The 20,512-nt window shown below is 54.8% G+C and overlaps 1 protein-coding gene across 1 annotated transcript in view; it reads right to left on the minus strand.

Moving 5' to 3' along the window:
* The window catches only part of ARHGEF17 (Rho guanine nucleotide exchange factor 17), a 34,998-nt gene extending 15,723 nt beyond the window's left edge, over positions 1-19,275 (minus strand). Inside the window, exon 1 of the mRNA XM_072327031.1 lies at positions 16,483-19,275. Coding sequence (XP_072183132.1) covers positions 16,483-19,260 — 2,778 coding nt within the window. The 5' untranslated portion in view covers positions 19,261-19,275. The remainder of the gene's footprint in view (positions 1-16,482) is intronic.
* Between the last annotated feature and the right edge of the window lie 1,237 nt (positions 19,276-20,512).

Here is a 20,512-nt window from a genome sequence, read left to right on the forward strand (position 1 = left end):
CCCGATGTCTCTCATGTCCTCCAGCGCGATGGTGAACTGCGCCAACGTCCTCACCATCTGCAGCATGCGGGTCCCGGGCTCGGTCCGTCCCACGCGGCCCAACGGGAAGGAGAAAAAAGCTCAACCTCTCCCCCTCGGACCCCCCCCCCAACCCCGTTTGGTTAAAGAATAAAAACCTCCGCAGCGGCGCAGAGGGGGATAGAAGAGAAGGAGCTATTTATAGGCAGCCGTATAAAATGATAACACTGATAGAGCCCTCCTGCAGAGCGGCTGTTGGCTGCGTGCGTCTGCGTGCGTGCGTCCGGGGGTGCGCGTGTCCCCGGCCCCAGGAGGTGCCCACGGGCACCGGGATGGAGAGAGATGGGAGCGAGGCTGAGCGCAGCGGTACGGCCGTGCCCACGCACGCACGGCGCAGGGCTGGGTGCTGCTGCAGGGAGGAGGGTTGTGGCCATCAGCTCCTGGGAGAGGGGGCTGTTTTGAGATGGTGGTGGTGGTTTTTGGGGGCTGGTTGATGTGTTCCCACTTTGGGGGTCACCGTGTGTCCAAATGTATTCCCAACAGTAGGGTTCCACATATCCTGCTCTCAAAGCGCATCCGAGATTTCCAGGATCTGGTTTTCTATAAGGGGGAAACTGAGGCACGGAGCAAACCTTCCCCGTATCATAGAAAACTGAGGCACGGAGCAGGACCACCCCCCCAAAAAGCAACACCCTTTAGCATCCACATCCCTGCTCGCTGTCCCAGCATCTTCTTGCAGCGCTTCCTTCCCTCCTGCTTCGTTAATGAAAATCTAATTAGCCGCTTGCCCGTTTCCCCAGCAACGGCGTGCAGCAGGGCTGAACCCTACTGCTGCAGACAGGCAATTTCCTCTCGGCGCCGAGGAGGACAGGCAGCCCTCCCTGGGGTGCAACGCAGAGAACGGGCAGCTCGGTGCATGTAATGCAGGCTGAATGCAGACAGCTTTAAACCCTCCCCATCGCTGTGATTGGGGAGGAGGGACCTGGCGTGGGCTGCGTAGGGCTAATTGCATTAGGGGTAATGAGGCTCTTTGCAAGGCCCTCGTTACTGCTTCTGCAGCATTCCCACTCACCACAGGCTCGATTTGGTTGCAGTCAGGGCCAGTTTGGATTGAAAGCATCTGGACTGCAATCCTGGACCCCTTTTGGTTGGAGTCCCAGACACACCAGGATTGCAATTTTGGACCCCTCTGGGCTGCAGTCCTAGTTGAAATCCTGGATCCATTTGGGTTCCAATCTCAGGTCCATTTCATTTGCAATCACAGATCCACCGTGTTTGCAGTCCTGGACCTCTCTGGACAGCAGTCCAACCCAACAGGGTTGCAATTTCGGGCTCTTTTCATTGCAATCCCATAACTGCCTGGGTTACAAACCTGGGCTCATTTGAATGAGTCTCAGATTCATTGGCTTTGCAGTTCTGGACACATTTCTGTTGCATTCCTGAACCCTTTTAGACTATAACGCTGCACCCAAATGGGATACATACAATCTTGGACCCATATTATCTGCAATCCCACACTTACTGAGGACTCAGACCTGGCCTGAGGGTTGCAGACCTGGAACCAACTGAGTTGCAATCTTGGACACATTTTAATTGCAATCCTAGTCCTCCTTGGCTTGCCACCCCTGGCTCCTTTGTGTTGCAGATTTGGATTCATGTGAGTAGCAAACTTGGATCCATTTCTGTTCCAATCCCAGACCCATTTGGTCTGTAATCCCAGACGCACTGGGGTTGCCATCTTGGATTCATTTGGGTTGCAATATTGGACCCATCTGGGTTGTAATATTTGACCCATCTAGGTTGCAATCCTTGCTTAGTGGGATTGCAGTCTCAGACCCATTTTGGCTGCAATTCCAGATATAGTGGGGTGTAATCCTGAGCTCATCTGGGTTGCAAAGTTGGACCCATTTGGGCTGCAATCATGGACCTACTGGACTTCAATCCCAGACCCATTGGGGTTGCAGTGCTTGCAATGCTGGATCTATCTGGGTCTGACCTGTCTGCTGACCTACCTTTGAACTATTTGAACTGCAGTCTGATATCTATTTCAGTCGCAGTCTTGGACCCATTTTGACTGCAGTCACAGACACATATGGATTGTAGTGCTGAATACATTGGAATTGTAGTCCTAGACCCATTGGAATTGCAAACCCAGAACCATTAGCTGTTGCAATCCCACAGTCACCGGGAATTAGAGTGCTTAACATATTGGATTGCAGTCCCATATCCATTGGAGTTGCAACGCTGAACACACTGGAATTGCAATCCCAGACTCATTGGGACTGCAGTGCTGAATCCATTGGGAGTGCAATCCCATACCCATTGGGGTTGCAATGCTGAGCCCAGTGGGATTGCAATCCCAGACCCATTGGGGTTGCAATGCTGAACATACTGGAATTGCAATCCCAGACCCATTGGGGTTGCAATGCTGAACCCAGTGGGACTGCAATCCCAGACTCATTGGGGTTGCAATGCTGAACATACTGGAATTGCAATCCCAGACCCATTGGGGTTTCAATGCTGAATCTAATGGGATTCCAGTCCCAGATCCACCTGGGTTGCAACCCTGGACCAACAGAAGTTGCAGTCTAGGGCTGTTTGGGGTTGCAGTCCTGGATCTACAGCAGGTGCAATCTCAGACCCATCTCTGCTGCAGTCCTGGATTCATTTGGGCTGCAGTGTTGGACATGTCAGGGTTGCAATCCTAGACTCACTTCCACTGTAACCCTGGACCCCGGCGGGTTGCAACTTCTCATCAACTGAGGCTGCAGTTTTAGACCTGTTTTGGTTTCCACCCCAAATCCACTGGCCCCCACCACGTCCAGGGTGGAGTTTCAACCCTCTCCCTGTGCAGAAGGGCATTCCCATATCCCTAAAGCAGTCCCCATTTCCATCCACCCCCAGTCTTTTAGTCAACCCCTTCCCACGGTGGCGCCGCGAGTGGATTCTCCAGCGTCTACTGTTAGGGTTGAGCTCCTACGGCAGCGCCCTGAGAGCTTTAAAAAGAGGGAGGAGGGATGGAGAAAAGGCCAAGTGAGGCAGCAGGGCCGAACCCTACAGCACCCAAAGCTTTTCTCACTGTCAGAAGGGGAGGGAAAGCTGACGCGCCACTGCCCAGCCCGGACCCCCCTGCGCGCGGCCCGCAGCCCACAGGAAATTCCTGGGAGTGTTTGGGCCACTCGAGCAGCGCAGCCTATTTTTAGGGAGGGCTAAAATATGAGCGGGCTATTTTTAGAGAGGCTCTTTGTAAACACCTTGAGACTTCCTCTCGGATGAGCTTTATTTGTAATTCTGGCACCCGACGCCATCGATCCGCGGGTTCTCCGTCCCCTCAACCCCAAATCCCACTAGGAAAACTGATGGCTTCCCCCCCCCTTGGCTTTCCCCTTTCCTCTCCTGCAATAGCAATCCCAACCCTACCCTGCAGGGAGCAGAATCCCAGAGTCCATTTCCAACCCCTATACAGCCCTGTCATGCAATGGGGTTCAAACGGGTCCACAGCTCAGAGCAATGGGGCCCTGCAAGTACCACCCCCAAACCCAGCAGCTACGGCGCCTTCTAGCATATAATCCCTTTGGAGCAGCACAACTTTGGCCAGCAACAGCCACGTCCCCATCCATCTCCAGGCTTTAATTCATCCCCAAAACACCGATTTCCAAATATTGATATAAATGCAGAGCTGGGCACCACGGTGCTCAATGTCCACAGCAAGGGATCATAGAATCACCAAGGTTGGAAAAGACCTAAAAGATCATCCAGTCCAACCCTTCACCTATCTCCAACAGCTCCCACTAAACCATGTCCCTCAGTACAACATCCAGTCGTTCCTTGATGGATGTCAAGGATGGATGATGTTGTGAGCTTGGGCATTGTTGGGGGCCTTTGCGTTGCATAATAGGCAAGAAAGTCCTCCAATTGTTTTTATTTTTTACTTCTTTATTTTAAGGAGATTTTAGGAGAAAGGGAGCTGCATTGGGCTGTATAGGGGCTGGAAATGGTCCCTATTGTGTCAGCCTGACCCTTATCCCATCCCCATAAGGCTGAGACTGTGCACACATCAGTGCGTGCAGGAACTGGGACATGAAGGGTGGGTGTCAGCATCCAGCTGCAGTGCAACCATCACTGCCTTTGCACCCCACTCTTTCTTGAGGGGGGCAAAAAGCCCTGCTTTAGGTAGAGCATTTGGGATCATTTTTGGAGCAGGGTTTGCAGCTCCGAAGCTCGTCCTGCAGGAGGAGCAAGCCCTGCGTTGAGAGATGCAGTTTTCTTCCCACCCCCTCAAGCATGTGCTAAAATGGTTAAGAATAAAATCAGGCACGCACACACAAGTTGCTTTTCCTCGTTTACAGCTTGTCCCCAGCCACCAGCTCCTGACATCCTGCAAATAATGTGGGAATTCTTGAAGGAAAAGCAAAACCGGAGCCAAGCTGTACCCATCTCAGGGTCTCTCCTCCTCCCAAGTCCCACTGTGCAAGGAACTGGTGGGAACTGGGATAGGAACTGGGAATTCTGCTCTCCCCAGGGCAGATCCCACTAGAGGGAGCTGGGACATAACGAGAGCCACTGCCTTTGGGGACAGTCCCCTACGCTGGGTAGGATGCAGTGTATGGGATGCCCAATGTGAAGGGCTGGATGAACAGCTTTAATGCTTTATTTGTCCCAAAATAGGGAGAAAAGGGCACAGAAAGAAGACAGAGCCATTTCCAGCTAAATAATTGGTTTCTGGCAGCATCTCCCCGGTGCAGTAAGCTTGCTCGCACGTTGCAAGATGCTCCATCCTCTGCACACAAGAAGCCCCCGTTTTGGGGCAAAAATGACCCCAAATCTACAAATTATCTACACCAGATAACAGAGAATTTATCACCTTTGGGGAACTTCAACCACCGCTGGGAACGTGACGCGGCCATCCCTATCCCAAGCTGCACTCTGACCCCTCGCTGCTTTCCCAGCCGAGCGCTCCTTTCTCCCTGCACTTTCTCAGGATGACTCGAGGGCCGGAGGAGGGGTTTCTGGAGGAAGGTTTGAGGTTAATGAAACGAGCCGTTTATAGGGCTGGCGGTTTGCTGTGATGTGGCTGACGTGAAACCTAAATAGCTCGGATGATGCTATTACATCCAATTCCCTATTTCCTCAATTGCTCGGTTTCTGGCAGGAAAAAATAAAATCGCTCAGAAAAATCACATTCCCTCCTCTTTGAACCAGAAGGTTTGATTGGAGTTCGTATAGCTTTCAAGGCAAGCCCATCCACCCAGCCCAGCCCTTCTCTGGCCCTTTGCCTCGGGATGAATTTCCCACCGGCAGAGGCGGCGTGCAGCTCTTGGCTCCCTTCCCACGTTACTCGTCCCCAGTGCCCTGAAGTCTGTCTGCCTGCAAGCTGTCCCAGCGTGGCTGCCTCTGGCCTGGGGATGGAGCTGGGAACAGCCATTTTTGTGCAGTGCCCATCTCCATCATCCCTGAATCTGGCCACTTTCATCCTTGGGCACCAATCTCCACCATCCATGGTATCGACCACCTCCTTTCCCAGGTGCCAATTTCTACCATCCCTGGTTCTCATACATCCATCCCTTGATGCCAACCTCCACCATTACTGGTCTTGGCCACCTCCATGCCTGAATACCAATCTGTACCATCCCTGATCCTGACACATCTGTCCCCTGGTGCTGATATCCACCATTCCTGGTATTGCTCACCTCCATTCCTGGTTGCCAGTCTCTACCATCCCGGGTCCTGATACATCCACCCTTGGTGTCAACCTCCACCATTCTTGGTATTGCTCACCTCCATTCCTGCCAGTCTCCACCATCCATGACACTGTCCACCTCCATCCCTGGGTACCAATCTCCACCATCCCTGGCACTGGCCATCTCCATGCCTGAATACCAATCTCTACTACCCCTAGTCCAGATACATCTATCCCTGGGTGCTGATCTCCACCACTCCTGGTATTGGCCACCTCCATTCTTGGCAACCTCCATCATCCATTGCACTGGCCACCTCCACCCCTGGATGCCATTCACCACCACCTCCCTATACTGGCCACTTCCACCCCTGGACACCAATGTCCACCATCCCTGGTCCCAACCCATCCATCCCTGGGTATCAATCTCCACCACGTCTGGTACAAACCACCTCCATCCCTGGGTACCACTCATGCATGGTGTGTTTTCCTGCCAAACAACAGCAGAAGAAGAGGGGCTGTGCCAAGGCAGGATGCTGGTGGCTACCCATCCAACCAGCCAGCCACTCGCTGTTCTCCCACGGGTAAGAACCATCCCAACCCCTTTCCAGAGTGTAACTTCTTTAAAGGAAATACGAGCATAAATCAGCAGTCCTGCTTCAAGCTCTGCTCCGGTTACTAATAATACCCCGGTGTTTATTCACAGCCCTCGGGATGGAGATGTTTGCTTTTGCCTCAGCCGTGCTTTTTCCCAGGCTCCGAGGAGAGCCGCTTTGGTGCAGGGATGCTCCCAAGGAGAAAGCCAACGTCCGGGAGAAGGAGGAGGGATGGAGGAGGAGGAGGGGATGGGACGGCTCAGCTCATCTTTCCCTTCTTTGACTGCTCGGTTGTGGTGATTCATCCCAGGAGGACACGGCCTGGCTGCAATTCTGCTTTTAAAGTGTGAGAAAAAAAAAAAAAAAGCCAGATTCTGGTGGGTTTTTGGTTTTTTTGTTTTGTTTTGTTTTAATTCAATTTTTAAAGATGGAGCTGATGAAGCAATGTTTCCAGGATGCAAAGAAGCGGTGCCGGGTACCCCGTGCTGTCCCGGTGAGCAGCACCGCCAGGCACGCGGCTGTGATGGGGACGGGGGCAGGAGGGAGGCTCATTTCCCGGAGAGGCAAAAACTCATCAGCCAAGCATGCAGCGGGGCAGCAGGGCTCTGCCCACGTGGTTTTAATTGAAATCAGGGCCGCAGGTTGCACCAGGAGGGCTCTGTGAGGGGTTTCCCTCCTCCTCTAGCAGTACCACCACCACCGTTTGGGGCCGCGATGGACCCCAGCGCATTGTTCCATGCAGTACCCATACTCTATCTCCAAATCCAAGCATCACCCCACGCCATCCTCCTGCAATGCCCATCCCTATTCACACCCCCAGAACTCTTCCCTTGCTCATGCCGAGCCCTTAGAAAACTCAGTGCACTCAGAATGTTAAGCTTGCCATGGGGGATGTGGGCCGCCAGGCCCCAGAGCAGCTTTCACCAAATATGGAAGGGTTTTGTTTTCTTTTTTCTGTTTCTTTTTTTTTTTTTTTTTTCGCTCAAGTTTTAGTCACGCAGGTCAGAGCCTGAGAGCACTGCTTTCCAGATGCTTAGGTCAGACCACAGCAACACAGCCCCCATCCTTTCTGCTGCATCCAACCCACAAACGGAGCCCAGTGGGTGCTCACCCAGTCCTGGGACTGCACAAGCATCTTCCATCCTTGCCCTGCTGCAATCCCACCAGAGCGGTGTGTGGACATCTGCAGGTCCTGTCCCTGTCTCTTAGTGCTAGCACACGTGGACAGGAGGTGGTTGGGTGCCTGGTCCTATAGGGCATTGGGCATGGAGAGGAGGAGGGAAGCAAAAAGGGGGTACCCAAGAAGACCTGATGGCACCCAGGGTGTGATGGGCTCCATGAGATGGTGGACACCAGGAATCTGTGGGTCCCCAGGGGTCTGTGGAACTCCAGGAATCCACATGCACCTTGATGCTGATGGGCACCCAAGAGCCAAAGGACATCTAGAACTCCATGGGGACTCCGAAATCCAGGGGAACAAGGAACTACAGGCACCCAAGACCTAAAGGACACCCAAGAGTTGATGACTACTCAAGAGTTGACAGACACCAAAAGACACCTAGGAGTTCACACGCACCCAGGTGGTAATGGGCACCAGGAGTCAGTGGCAGTGGAGGTGATCTGATGTGCCCTGGAGCTGTTGGGAACTTGGAATCTGATGGAGCTGGTGACATTGAGGAGCTGATGGGCACCCAGGAGTCACCCAAGGAATTCATGGGCATGCACAAGGTTATAGACAGCCAAGAGCCAAGAGCCACCAAGGAGCCAATGGACACCAGGAGCTGATGGACACCCAGGAGCCACCAAAGAGTCCATGAGAAACCAGGAACTAACTGAAAAACACTGAAGAGCCACCCAGGAGCTCATGGACACCAAGAGCCAAGAGGCAGCCAGGAGTCAAAGGACACCAGAAACTTATGGGCACCCAGGAACCTGGAGGAGTCCAGGACCAAAGGGATACCAGGAGTCCCTCAGGCATTCAGGAGCTGATGGGCACCCAGGAGCCACCCAGGAGTCTAAGAGCACCCAGGAATCCATCAGGACCCAGGAACTGCTGGACACCAAAGACCTCACGGTCACCAAGGAGCTGACACCCAAGACATCCATGGACATCCACGAACCAAGAGACACCTGGGTACCTAGGGACACCCAGGAGGTAAATGGGCACCCAGGAGCCCCAAGAAGACCATGCCATGCCCCTATCCCAGCCTTGTGCATGGCCACCCTGCCCTGACCATGCCCTTGGAAACCACCAGGAGAAGCCCTCAATGGAACCAATCCCCAGCACTGCCTGCACCCCACAGCCATCCCGGCCCCACAGCAGGTCCCCTCATCCAGCACGGCCACAGACAGGGCAACAAGGAGCAATTGGGGGGGGCGCACAGAAACGACCATGGCGCATCACATCAAGGCGAGAGGTGGCACCATCCGCACAACATCACTGTCACACTGGGGTGAGAAAAGGGCATTTTGGCACCTACTGACCTGCGGCGGGTGCGGGTGGCAGAGGGGTGACCCCCGTCTCTGGTGACCGAAGCTCTGAGCCATCTATATCCCATTGCAGCAGGGCTTTGGGCAACCAGAAGTGAGATGGAAAAGCAATGTTGCGTGTCCCCGTGCGGCACCGGCTCCTGCAGTGCGGTCTGCTACCAATAGTGACAGGATTTCTGCCGTGGGGTCAGGATAAAACCCGTAAAAAAAGAAAGGAGAAGTATGCCAAATCAGGGCAAGCCGGCGAGTCTCCTGCTACCCCAGCTAAAAAAAGCAGGAAACCATATCCCGGGTTGGGAGATGCCAATCTTCCCATGCAAACAACTCCCTGCTTGTTTTCTTTGGAGAGTACCAGCGGGCCAGGGAACGTGCAGTCACAAATAGCAACCCTGCGGCCCTGCCAGGGAAATATTAACCAGTCCTGCTCATGCAATGCTGATGTCCCCACGTTGGTACCACTGCCATCCTCCCATTGGGTCCCATGTGTCCTCCAGAAGGCACTCATTGAGTGATGTCACCATGCAGCACCTCAGATGTGCCTTCCTCCAGCACATCCCTGCCCCAGTGCCAAGTTCTTGTGGGGTCCAATGATGGCCTTGATGGCACCGCTGGGGTGGCTGGTGGCATTAATCACCTCTAGTTCCACAGAAAGGGACGATGCAAAGTCCTTGTGGTGTCCACTGGTGGTCTGGATGTCACCACTGAGATGACTGGTGGCATACAGACACTCCTGGCTTCCAAAAAGGGACAAGCACCAACACACAAGGGGTTGGGGACGTGTTAGGATGGAGTGGTGTCACCAGCCTGGTGCACTCAGCGGCACCCCCAGCCCTCAAATTATAGGGATTATAGGCATACTTAAGTGTGCCTATCAATATACGGCAGCTGGGGGGGACACAGTCCAGGGTTACCAATGGCCACAGCCACCACCATGGAACAACTGGTCCCAGTGGCTTGTGTGGGCAGGGACTGGGAGACTGGGGCTGGAGCCTGAAGGTGTGCAGCTCTGGGCCCTCTCCTCCAGCACAGACCAACAGGAGTTTGCGAGAAGCTCGAGTTGCTGGAATATTTTTACCCAGATGCTGATTTTCACTCTCCCTCCTATTGGCCAGCCCGCGGTTCCCAAAGACCGAAAAGCAAACATGCTATTTATAGAGAGAGTTCATTTACTGGAGCCTTTCCCTTTGAAATTCCTCACCCATCCTCGCCATGGAAACCGAGAGAGCCTGGAGAAACAGCCCCAACGGGACCAAACATCAGAGCTTTAAAAAGAGCCGCGTGGGGAAAGGGGGTGGAAGCAGCCAGTGTTCCCCTATGGACACATCCTGGCCTGGAAGAACCACGGTGCAAATCACAGAGCGCTCAGTTCAGTGGGTTCAGGCTGCGCAAATGTGGATTTGATGCCTTCAGGATCAGATGTTCTGGAAGATGGACCATGTATGTTCTGCAAACCAAATCTGTGGGGCCAGTGGGTCTGGGAGTGGGTGCTGGAGGTGGGTGGATGGGGATGGGTGGATGGATGGATGGATAGATGAGTGGGAGGATGAATGGGTGGGTGGGAAAAGGTGGATGGAGATGGATGGATGGATGGATGGATGGATGGATGGATGGATGGATGGATGGATGGACGGACAAGTGGATGGATGGATAAAGAAGGAGATGGGTGGATGAATGGAGATGGAGATGGATAGATGGATAGAGATGGATGAATGGATGGATGGATAAGGATGGAGATGGAGAGATGGATGGATGGATAAGGATAGAGATGGATGGATGGATGGATGGATGGATGGATGGATAAGGATGGATGGATAAGGATGGAGATGGATGGAGATGGATGGACAGATGGACAGAGAAGGATGACTGCATAAGGATGAAAAAAGGTGGATGGAAATGGATGAATGGATAGGTGGACAGATAAAGACGGAGATGGATGGATTGGTGGATGAATGGAGATGGATGGAGATGGATGGAGATGGTTGGACATGGACAGATGGACAGAGAAGGATGACTGCATAAGGATGGAGGCTTAACATTTCTTCTCTCTTACAGTACTGGCAGCCTTGGGGACACATTGCTCTCTGCAGACACTTATAAGTAGTGCACAATTTCCAGGTCCTGCTTCCTGTTGTCTTTGAGGTCTGGAAATGCAGTGGAGATGGTGCCACTGTAAGTGATGCATACTGGTGAATTACAGGTCCTCCACCTTTTTCAGTCAGTAGATTCCTATCAGTTTAATATGGACTTTGGAAAACTGATGGGAAGGCCAAGAAATTATCTTTTATATTTTATCTTTTATAAAAAATAAACTCTACCATCTTATTGAATTAGGTTCACTGGTTAAGGTGTAAGAAGAACCTGGGGTAGCAGTGGAACAGGAGCTGGACTCAATGATCCTCATGGGTCCCTTTCAGAATGGGATATTCTATGATTCTATGATGGAGATGTGAGGTTAGAAATGGATGTATGGATGTATGGATGTATGGATGTATGGATGTATGGATGGATGTATGGATGGATGGATGGATGGATGGATGGATGGATGGATAGAGAAGGATGGAAGTGGAAGGTGGAGATGGATGGATGGATGGATGGATGGATGGATGGATGGATGGATGGATGGATGGATGGATGGAGAAATTTAGATGTCTGGATGGATGGAGATGGATGGAGAAAGGTGGATGGATGCTGGATGGGTGGGTGGGTGGATGGGAGGATGGATGGATGGATGGATGGATGGGTGTATGGATGGAGATGAATGCATGGATGGATGGATGGATGGATGGAGATGGATGGATGCATGGATGTATGGAAATCAATGGAGACAGGTGGATGGAGATTTATGGAGATGGGTGGTTGTGTGAGCGGAGGGGAGGAAAGAAGAAAGGAAGGGAGGAAGGAAGGAAGTCTCCCTGCAGATAGGACACAAGACACTAAGGATGCGCAAAGAGTCTGCTGGACACCAACATAACTGCAGAAATAAGACCTGGGAACCCCTGAGTCTCTGCTGAATTTGGCTGTCAGGTATCAATGATGCGTATGCAAATCTCCCAAGCTGTTAGATTCCCTGTGGCAACAGATTGGAAATCAATGGACTGAGCCCATGTTTCCCAAACCAGAGCTTTGAGGGTAGGTGATGACTGCCTGGAAAAGAGCTGGAGAAGCCAACAAAATGCTTTTGCTGTATGGGATTTTACATGGAAAAGCCCAGGCATGAAGCTCCATGCAGGCAGGGAGCAGGCAGGCTGCCCAGAACTGCAGAGTAGTCTTTATGTAAAGCTCATCCATGTGCTTGCATGCACAGTGATGGTGCAGCCCTGCCCCGTGTATCTCCTTATGCACCCCTGCAACAGCCATCCATCACCTCTGCTGGAGTGTGCTTCCCCCAGACCCCAAATTGGTGCTTTCCCCTCTGTTAGGGTGCAGGGTGAGCTGATGTCCCCTCCCAGGGCCGGTGTCCCCATGGGCTGTGCCTGATGGCACAAAGAGAATCCAAAAGCAGAGCACCCAAAATATCTCCTGGGGGAGAAAAGCTGAGATTCCCCCGCCTCATCCATGTAATTATAGACCTGCAGCAACAGCAAGAAAAAAAAAGGAGAAAACTCCCAACCATGGCCCAAAATGTGGTTCCTATGGAGATGGGTGAGAAGGGAGCAGAGGGGTGGCGTGAGGACAAAGGATGCTGCACGCCCCGGTCCCACCACGTACCCCCCAATGCAACCCCACTTTTCGGGGGGAGAGGGAGAGGAAATCCCTTTTTCCTCCTCCCTCCATCCCAAAAGAGCTTTCCTCATGTGTCCCTGCTGGGCAGCACCAGGTGGGGGGAAGGCTGCACTAGACCTGTGTTCCCATGACACATCCTATCCTACGAGGTGCTGCGTTTAAGTCAATATTTTCCCATTGGGTCCAACTGCTACTAAGTCAACAAACAGCACATGGCAGCGCACATACCTGATCTTCCATCCCGCCAGGGAGCACATGTGCCCCCCATCCCATCTGCTTTTGGGATGCTGTTGCCAGGAAATCTCATTTTTCCTTATATTTATTATGCATTTTTTACCCTGCTGCCTCCAAAGCGTCGCTTCTCCCTGCAGACTCTGCGCTGCAAAAGGGTTTTGCTGTGGGATGCATGGGCAAATATAAAAACCCGGTGCATGGGTTTGAAGCTCTCCGGCACCAGGGACTCCTCGGCCCCATAGAGAACTGCTGGAAGGAGCCCAGGACAAACAGTTACAGAACATCACGTTGCAGCCACCCGCCAGCACACACAGCCCAGCAGGCACTGGGGCAGTGAGAAAATGGGGGATCCTTGGGGCTGGGTTGGGGTTCTGCCATACTGAGGATTTGGGCACTGTGTTTTGCTCAGGGTTTTGGATCTCTGTTCTCCGTGCACGCCAAATAGATTTGGGTAAAAAATGCAAAGTATGAAAGTAAATCCTTGGTGGTGCTGGGAATGGTGGAGCAGAAGTCCTCACCTCCGATGGGATTGCAGCTTGGGCTCAAAACAGCCCTTGGACAGCTGTGCTGGGTGAATGAAAGGCAGCTCATAATGAATCAGGATGAGGCAGAGCTGCGAAAGGAGGAACGTTTCCCTGGGGAAGCGCACTGTGAGAACACCAGACCCCTGCATTACTTCATGGACAGAAGGACAGACAGATGCTGTGATGCAGAACCATTTTGGAAGAGCAAAAGCCCCCGTGGAGGAATGACAATGGAATGGAGCGGAGGAGCAGCCTGAGCCGAAGGGGAGAGAAATCAAGACAAAATAAATGGAAGATGAGGACGATTTCTACCCTGGAGGTCCCAGGTTACATCCAGCCCTTGGTGCTGCGCCCTACAATGAAAGCAACGTGGTTCCCCCTCACCCCCCCTGTCCACAGTCGGTGCCATCTGAAATAAAACATCCCAGCGCCGCCCTCTAATAAATCAAAGGGAAATAAAATGCTGCTTTAAGTTCTTTGCAGCTCAAAGAGGCTCGGAGATTCAAAGATACGGCTGCAGTGTTGGCCTTAAAAGGCAAAATTTGCCCCCATGGTGTTGGGTTCGAACAAGGTGAGCACCACTGGCCCCACGGCCTCAAGGTGATGCTGAGCCAAACCGGGATCCTAGTTGCCAGCAACCGGTGCTGGAGTGGGTTGGCTGGGGTAGAATCTGCTCCAAATGAGTCCCAGATTGGCCTGGATGCTCCTGGTTGGGAACTGCAATGCTTGGTGCTCCTACAGCACTTCTCACCCCATGATCATGAGGTCTCTTGCAACCATTATTTATTCCCCAACAATTATTACAGACCAGACCCTCACCCTGTAGATGCATCAGAAGGAGGTGAGCGCTTGGTCTATACCAACACCATCCAAAAACACAGCAAAACTCACCCCAACCCAATTCCCAAAGAGCACGGTGCTGGGGTCCCCTCTCCCACCAATGCCATGGCGACACCATTATCCTCCCCCCTCCATCTCCTCTTCCCTCCCAATCACCCTGGAGGCGTCAACCGAATCAGCACTAACATGATCCATACATTATTTAGAGCAAACAACCACGCGGGAAGCAGGGCACGTCGCAGCTGTGAGCTGCTATTCCTGCAGCCTGGGGCTGGGAAAAGAACCCAACCTGCCACCACCCGCACCCATCTGCGGGGTGGGACGTGACGCAGCACCCAGCACCCACCTGGCCACGGGTGTTGGGAACTCAGCAAGGAGGATTTATGTTCTCATTCTCAGTTGCAGGGAGAAGGGAGGTGGGGAATCGGTGAGCGCAGAGCAAGGAAAGAGGTGGATTGAGCAGAAAATGGGTGCTGATAACAGTAAGGCAGCCTCCCTCGCCCAAGGGCATGGATCAAAGCCGGTGCTGCAGCTCCAACCCAACGCAGGAGCGAGGATGGATTCATGGAATGGCTGAAGGTTCAGCAAATCCTGTGTCCCTGGATGGGGGTCCTGCTGCCCCCCATACCAGGGGGGCTGTGGAGAGCCCTCCAACCCTGACATCATGGGGATATGGCAGCCATCTAATAGAAAATCCATTGGATTTACCAGGAAGATGCCAGGGTATTGCTGGAAACAGATGATCTTTAAGGTCCCTCCCAACCCAAGACATGATGTGTCCAAGAGGGGGATTCCCTGTCCTTTACTGCAGCCCTGGAGTGTGCCAACGAGGTACATGTGACACTGGAACAACACAGGTGCTTGGATGGGGAGTTCCAACAAAACCCAGTGGGAACCCAATGGGAACTCCAGCAAAACCCAATGGGAACCCAAAGGAAACTTCAAAGAGTATCCAAAGGGATCTCCAACAAAACCCAGTGGGAACCCAGAAGGAACAGCAACACAACTCAGTGGGAACCCAGAGGACACGCCGACAAAACCCAATGGGAACCCCAAAGAAACCCTAATAAAATCCAATGGGAACCCAGAGGGAACTCCAATAGGAATCCAATGGGAATCCAAAGGACACTCCAGCTAAACCCAAGGGGAACCCAAAGGAAATTCCAACACAACCCAATGGAAACTCAAAGGAAACAAGAACCCAAAGGATGCTCCAACACAACCCAGTGGGAACCCAAAGGGAACCCCAACAAAACCCAGTGGGAACTCAAAGGGAACTCCAAAACAACCCAGTGGGAACCCAAGCATTCAGCCTGGGGATGCTCAGGGAGGAAAATGGGGGAAAAAAGTGAGTTTTGTTATATTCACACACATCTCAGCCTGGACCGTGAGGTTTATGCTGCCTGTGCACTCCTCACTTGGCTGCTGGAGGCTTTGCAAGCAATTGTACAGCCCATCCTCTCACTGCAATAAATTGCCACCCAAATGGGGCTCGGGTATTTCTGGGCTTCGCCCCGGTGCCGTGTGGGGATTTCAGCCCACGAGGACTCGTGCTGAGTTATTAAAAGCCCAATGGGTGTAGGAGGTGGCGGTGCTTGCAAGCGCGGCATCACTTTTCCAGCATCTTTGTGTTCCCTATCCATGCTCTCGTGTCCAAAAACCCATATCTCAGAGCCCCTAATAAACGGGGTTAAACTCTTACATTGCAGCATGTACAATCGCTTTTTTCCCCTCCCCACTTTTTCCCCTTATCCTTAGAAATGAACATTTCTGTGTAAAGCTGTAATTCAGCACAGTCACCAGTGAGCCTCAAGTTGCAAAGTTTTAGTGCAAAAGCTGTGCTCAGCACGTTCCCATGCAGAGCAATTGCAAGGCATTTTTGGGGTGGAAAGCGCAGGTTTGCTCAATGGGGCAGAACAGCAGAAATAACGATCAAAAAGGCAATTCAAGCCCTTTGCCAAGTGAAAAATGCAACTTTCGATTCAGCATTTCAGGCACAAAATCACCCACTGCTGGCCAAGAGCACACTCATTTGCGGGGACCCTACTGCTGGGAGATGTAGCATGAGGGTAAAACTGCCTTCCATGGCCTTTTGATGCTGTTTGAGCCTGAGATCACTTGGTTCTCACCCCAAAATCACCTGCTTGGGAATTGTTTCCACCCCAAAATCACCTACTTGGGGAGCTGTTCTGAAAACCTGTCCACCCCAGGACCAACATCTCTCCAGGAAAGGCCAGACCCAACTCTTGGCCATCCCACAGCACTTCCCCATGTCAGTGAGAAGACTTTGGTCCCAAAGAGAGACACGCGATGGAGAGGGGACCCCAAAACATCTCACATGTCACCGAATGCAGGAATTTTGGGCAAAGTGGGCACTTACCACCTGGGGTTTGCTCCTGGGGTCAGGCTGCCGTGGGCACCTGGCAGGTTCCGGGGCAGTGGGTGTCACAGGTGAGGAGCGGGACCCATCCCCGGGGCCGGGGGACGTGTCACTGGAGTTGAGGGCCAGCATGTAACGCTTGGTGACATCCTCCAGTGATGGCGGCTGTAGGGCAGGGAAGGACTTGACAGGGGGATGAGTGGACTCCAGTGTGGGGTGCTGGGCATGGTGGCCAGCGTGTGGCTCGGGGACCGTGATGGGGATGAAGGTGGCAGGTTCGCTGGTGTGCCGCACGTGCTTGGTGGCCGGGCGGGCTCTGGCCATGGCGGTGGGCACCACCTGGTTCTCCTGGTGGGACACGCGACTGCTGCGCTTCTTGGAGCTCCGGCGGGCGCCGCGTGGTGACAACACCTCGGCCAGCTTGGGGTCAAAGCCATAACCATGTCCGACACCCTGGGGACAGATGGGTACAGCTCTCTGCTCCGAAAGGATGGGCTCGCTGCTGGATGGTGGGATGCTGCCCTCCAGCTCACTGATGGCCTCGCTGGGTCCCTCAAAGGCACCCGCCGGCAACTCGCCACGGCGGCTGGGATCACTCAGAGACTTCTTCTTGATGGTTTTCCCATTGCCCTTCTCGTCGATGACTTTATCCATGGCACCAGGCTGGCTGACGATGGTCTGGATGAGGCTGCTGTAATCTCGCAGCCCATCGCTGCAGAGGGACAGGTCGCTGCCTGCGCTTCCCGCATGCCCGGCCAATGCGATGGCCGAGGGTTGTGGGATGCCACCCTTGGAGCTCAATGAACCCAACAGGTTGCTGTCAACGGAGAAATTCTTTGCTTCCTCCGCCACCGGACAACGCCGGTGGGGCATGGGGTCACTCAGGGAGCGGTAGGGCTCACCGGGACCCTCCCCTATGCCACTTTCCACCCCGTTGGTGCCCACTGAGGGGAATTTCCGCCGGCGCCGCAAACTGCTGGGCGTGTTTGGGGCCTCTGATGGTGCCTGGGCCTTGCAGGGCAGAGCATCCTCTGCAGCCAGAGCTGGGGGTGGAGGTGGCTCAGTGGCATTGACATTGGTGTCGTGCAGCTGCCAGGTCTCATGTAGGTCCCCCAAGGCCACCCTGGTGGGCCCCAGCTCCGGCTCAGTAACAATACCCTCATCCATCACACTCGACTCGTGACCCAGCAGCTCCTCCATCGACTTCCTGCAAGAGACGTTCTCCTCCAACTCAACTTTCTTCAAACACTGCACGCTCACCAGCTGCCCCCGAAGGGCCACGTCCATCCCTGCCATCGGTGCCACCTCCTCGGCTCCATCCACACCTCCACTGTCCTTCTGCTCAGCCGTCAAGCCATAGTCCTGCTGGGAGCCCATCCTGTTGATCTTCTCAAAGACCTGCCTGGCCTCCTGGATGTACTGATCCTGGATGACCACAGGCAGCGCCTCCTCATCATCCCCCAGCCTCCCGCCATCGTGGCTGCTGGCAGAGGCCAGGAGGAGCTCGGAGGAGCTCTGCTTCATGGCGCTCTGCAGGAAGAGCCGTCTCGTCCCCGACTTGTCTGAGCAGGTGAAGGACTTGGCACGACGCAACGTGGCCGTCAGGTCCTTCAGCGTGGGCCGCTCGCCCGGTGCCCAGCGGCCGGAGGGCTGAGTGGAGCTGCGGGCCCGAAGGTTGGATGTAGGGACGTCGCAGGCTGCGGCCTCACCGATCCTCACCCCTTTTTTCTTCACCTTCAGCTCCGACAGGTCCGACTTGAGGAAGCTGAGCAGCGTCAACGTCTCGGTGGCGATGTCAGGGTTGGATAAAGACTTGCGGTGCTCGGCGCGGTCTCCCACCAGCTGTAGAGCATCGCTCCCCAAATCCGCACTCACCTTGGCCATGCCCGAAGGCAACTTGGGCCGGGCTCGGATTTGGGGTTGTCCCCACGCCAACCCATCGCTCGGCCCCAAAGCGGGTGATCGACGTCCTCCGTGCAGCGCCCAGCAGCCCGTCGGCTGCTCCTCTTCCTTCAGCGTCTCGCTGCTGGCGTAGCGGCTCCCGGCGGGGCTGCCGAAGGGCAGGAGGTTCACCTTGGCCACGCGGGCTACCACGGGGCCGGCGGGGGCCAGGGGCTGCCTGCTCCCCGCTTTGCCCGGAGCCTCTCCGTCCCTCTCGGCCAAACGTTGGGCGCTTCGCCCTTCGCCCTCCGCACCCCGACGCGGCTCCTCCAGGCTGCGGGACGAGGAGGAAGAAGAAGAGGAGGAAGGAGGAGGAGGAGGGTGGGTTGAGCTATGCCAGGAATGCGGGCCGGGCCCCGGCGGAGCTCCGCGGGCAGCGCGCAGAGCGGGGTGCGGGACGCGGCTGCGGGGCGGAGGCGGAGGGGGCTGCGATGCCCGACCGGAGCCGCTCCCGGCTCCGCATCCCGGGGAGCGCCGTCCGTTCTCTCCGAAGAGTTTGCGCATCGCCGGGACGCTGGGCCAGCGCGGCGGCGGCTCCGCGCTCAGCGCCGGCCCCCGAGGCGGTAGAGGAGGAGGAAGAGGAGGAGGAGGAGGAGGCGGCGGCGGCGGCGGCGTCCCGGCATGGGCCGGGCCCGGTGCTGGCTCCGGCTCGGCGAAGCGAAGGGAAAGCTGACGGACCGATGGGGCCAGGCTGCGGAACGCCCGGCCCGGCGATTCGGCGTTCGGCGGCGGCGAAACTTTCCTAGCCGGGAACGAGAAGGAGGAGGAGGAAGGCGGGGAGGAGGCGGGCAGCATTCGGCCCTGCAATGCCCCCCGGCCGCTGCCCCCCTCCGCCATTGTGTGCCCCCCCCGGGGCCGCCTCCGCCCGCCCCCCGCTGCCCCCCGGCACCGCCCGGCCCCGCTCCTCCTCCGGGCCGCCGCCGGCCTTCATCCCTCCCGCTTTGTTTTCTCTCTCTCTCTTTTTTTTCCAGCTTTTTTTCCTCCCTCCCTCTTTTTTTTTTTCCCTTCCCTCACCCCCTTCTTTTTTATTTGTTGCATTCAAATAAACTTTCCCCGAGAGGCGTGGTTTCCTCCTGCGGAGGGGGATGGTTGCAGGGCTGCGGATTGTCCTTTTTTTCCCCCCCCCCCCTCTCCCTTCTCTCTCTTTTTTTTTGGCAACAGCAGAAGGAGAGCAGGCCGAGCCGTCACCCCCCGCATCCCTCCTCCCTCCCCATCCCCTCCTCCCTCTCCATCTCCCTCAACTTTTTGGTTTTGCTTTCTGCGGGGAAAACCGCATCAGGAGGTTCAAAGTCGGGACTGAAGGCAAAAGAGACCCTTTTCCTTCCATCCTCCGCCCCCCCTCCTTCTCCTCCCTACCCACCCCCCCTCCGGATTCCTCCTACATTGCCCCATCCCCGCCTTTCCACGAGCCCTGGCAGCGCTCTGCCCTGTTTAACGATATTCTCGTGGCTTTTCAGCCTCCAAACTCTTCCAGAACTCCGTGTTTTGCAGGCGCTGGTCTCCATCTCCCAAGGGTTTATCAAGGAGGAAACGAAAATGAATGGGATAACCCCGATTTGCTCTGCTGTGACACCACGGAAAGGATGCTGCTTTCTCCATCCCACGGGCACGGAAACCTTCCCAATGCCTCCAGCAGCGCCCTGAGCCCCCCGGGGGGGGGGGGGGAAGGTGGGAGGGGGGCCGGCCTTTCACTCCCTTTCCTCCACTGCTGTTCTCAGGGCTGGGTGTCCCCATGCTGTCCCCTGGCATTTGGGATGCGGTTTAAGGAAGAGCTTTGTGTTTCCTCTGCTTTTGGTGCTGCTCCTACGGCTGCAAGTGAAGGAGATGTTTCCAAGTGTCCCCTTCCATTCCATCCCCCAGGAATTGCCGTGCCCATCACTGTAGCCTTCTGGGCCTGGTGGCTTTATAGGGTAACACCACCATTATAGGGTTACACCACCACCATCACATCAACACCATGTTGTTGATCTGGCTGGGAAGGAGCTTTCAGACCCCAAGGCCAGGCAGACCAGAAGCCCATCAGTTGGGCTCCAAGTGCCCCAAGCACACACAGAGCTGGCACTTCCACCTCTCAGACCTCTTTGCAGTG

The sequence above is a fragment of the Excalfactoria chinensis genome, chromosome 1 (assembly GCF_039878825.1).
Source record: "Excalfactoria chinensis isolate bCotChi1 chromosome 1, bCotChi1.hap2, whole genome shotgun sequence".
Lineage (NCBI taxonomy): Eukaryota > Metazoa > Chordata > Aves > Galliformes > Phasianidae > Excalfactoria > Excalfactoria chinensis.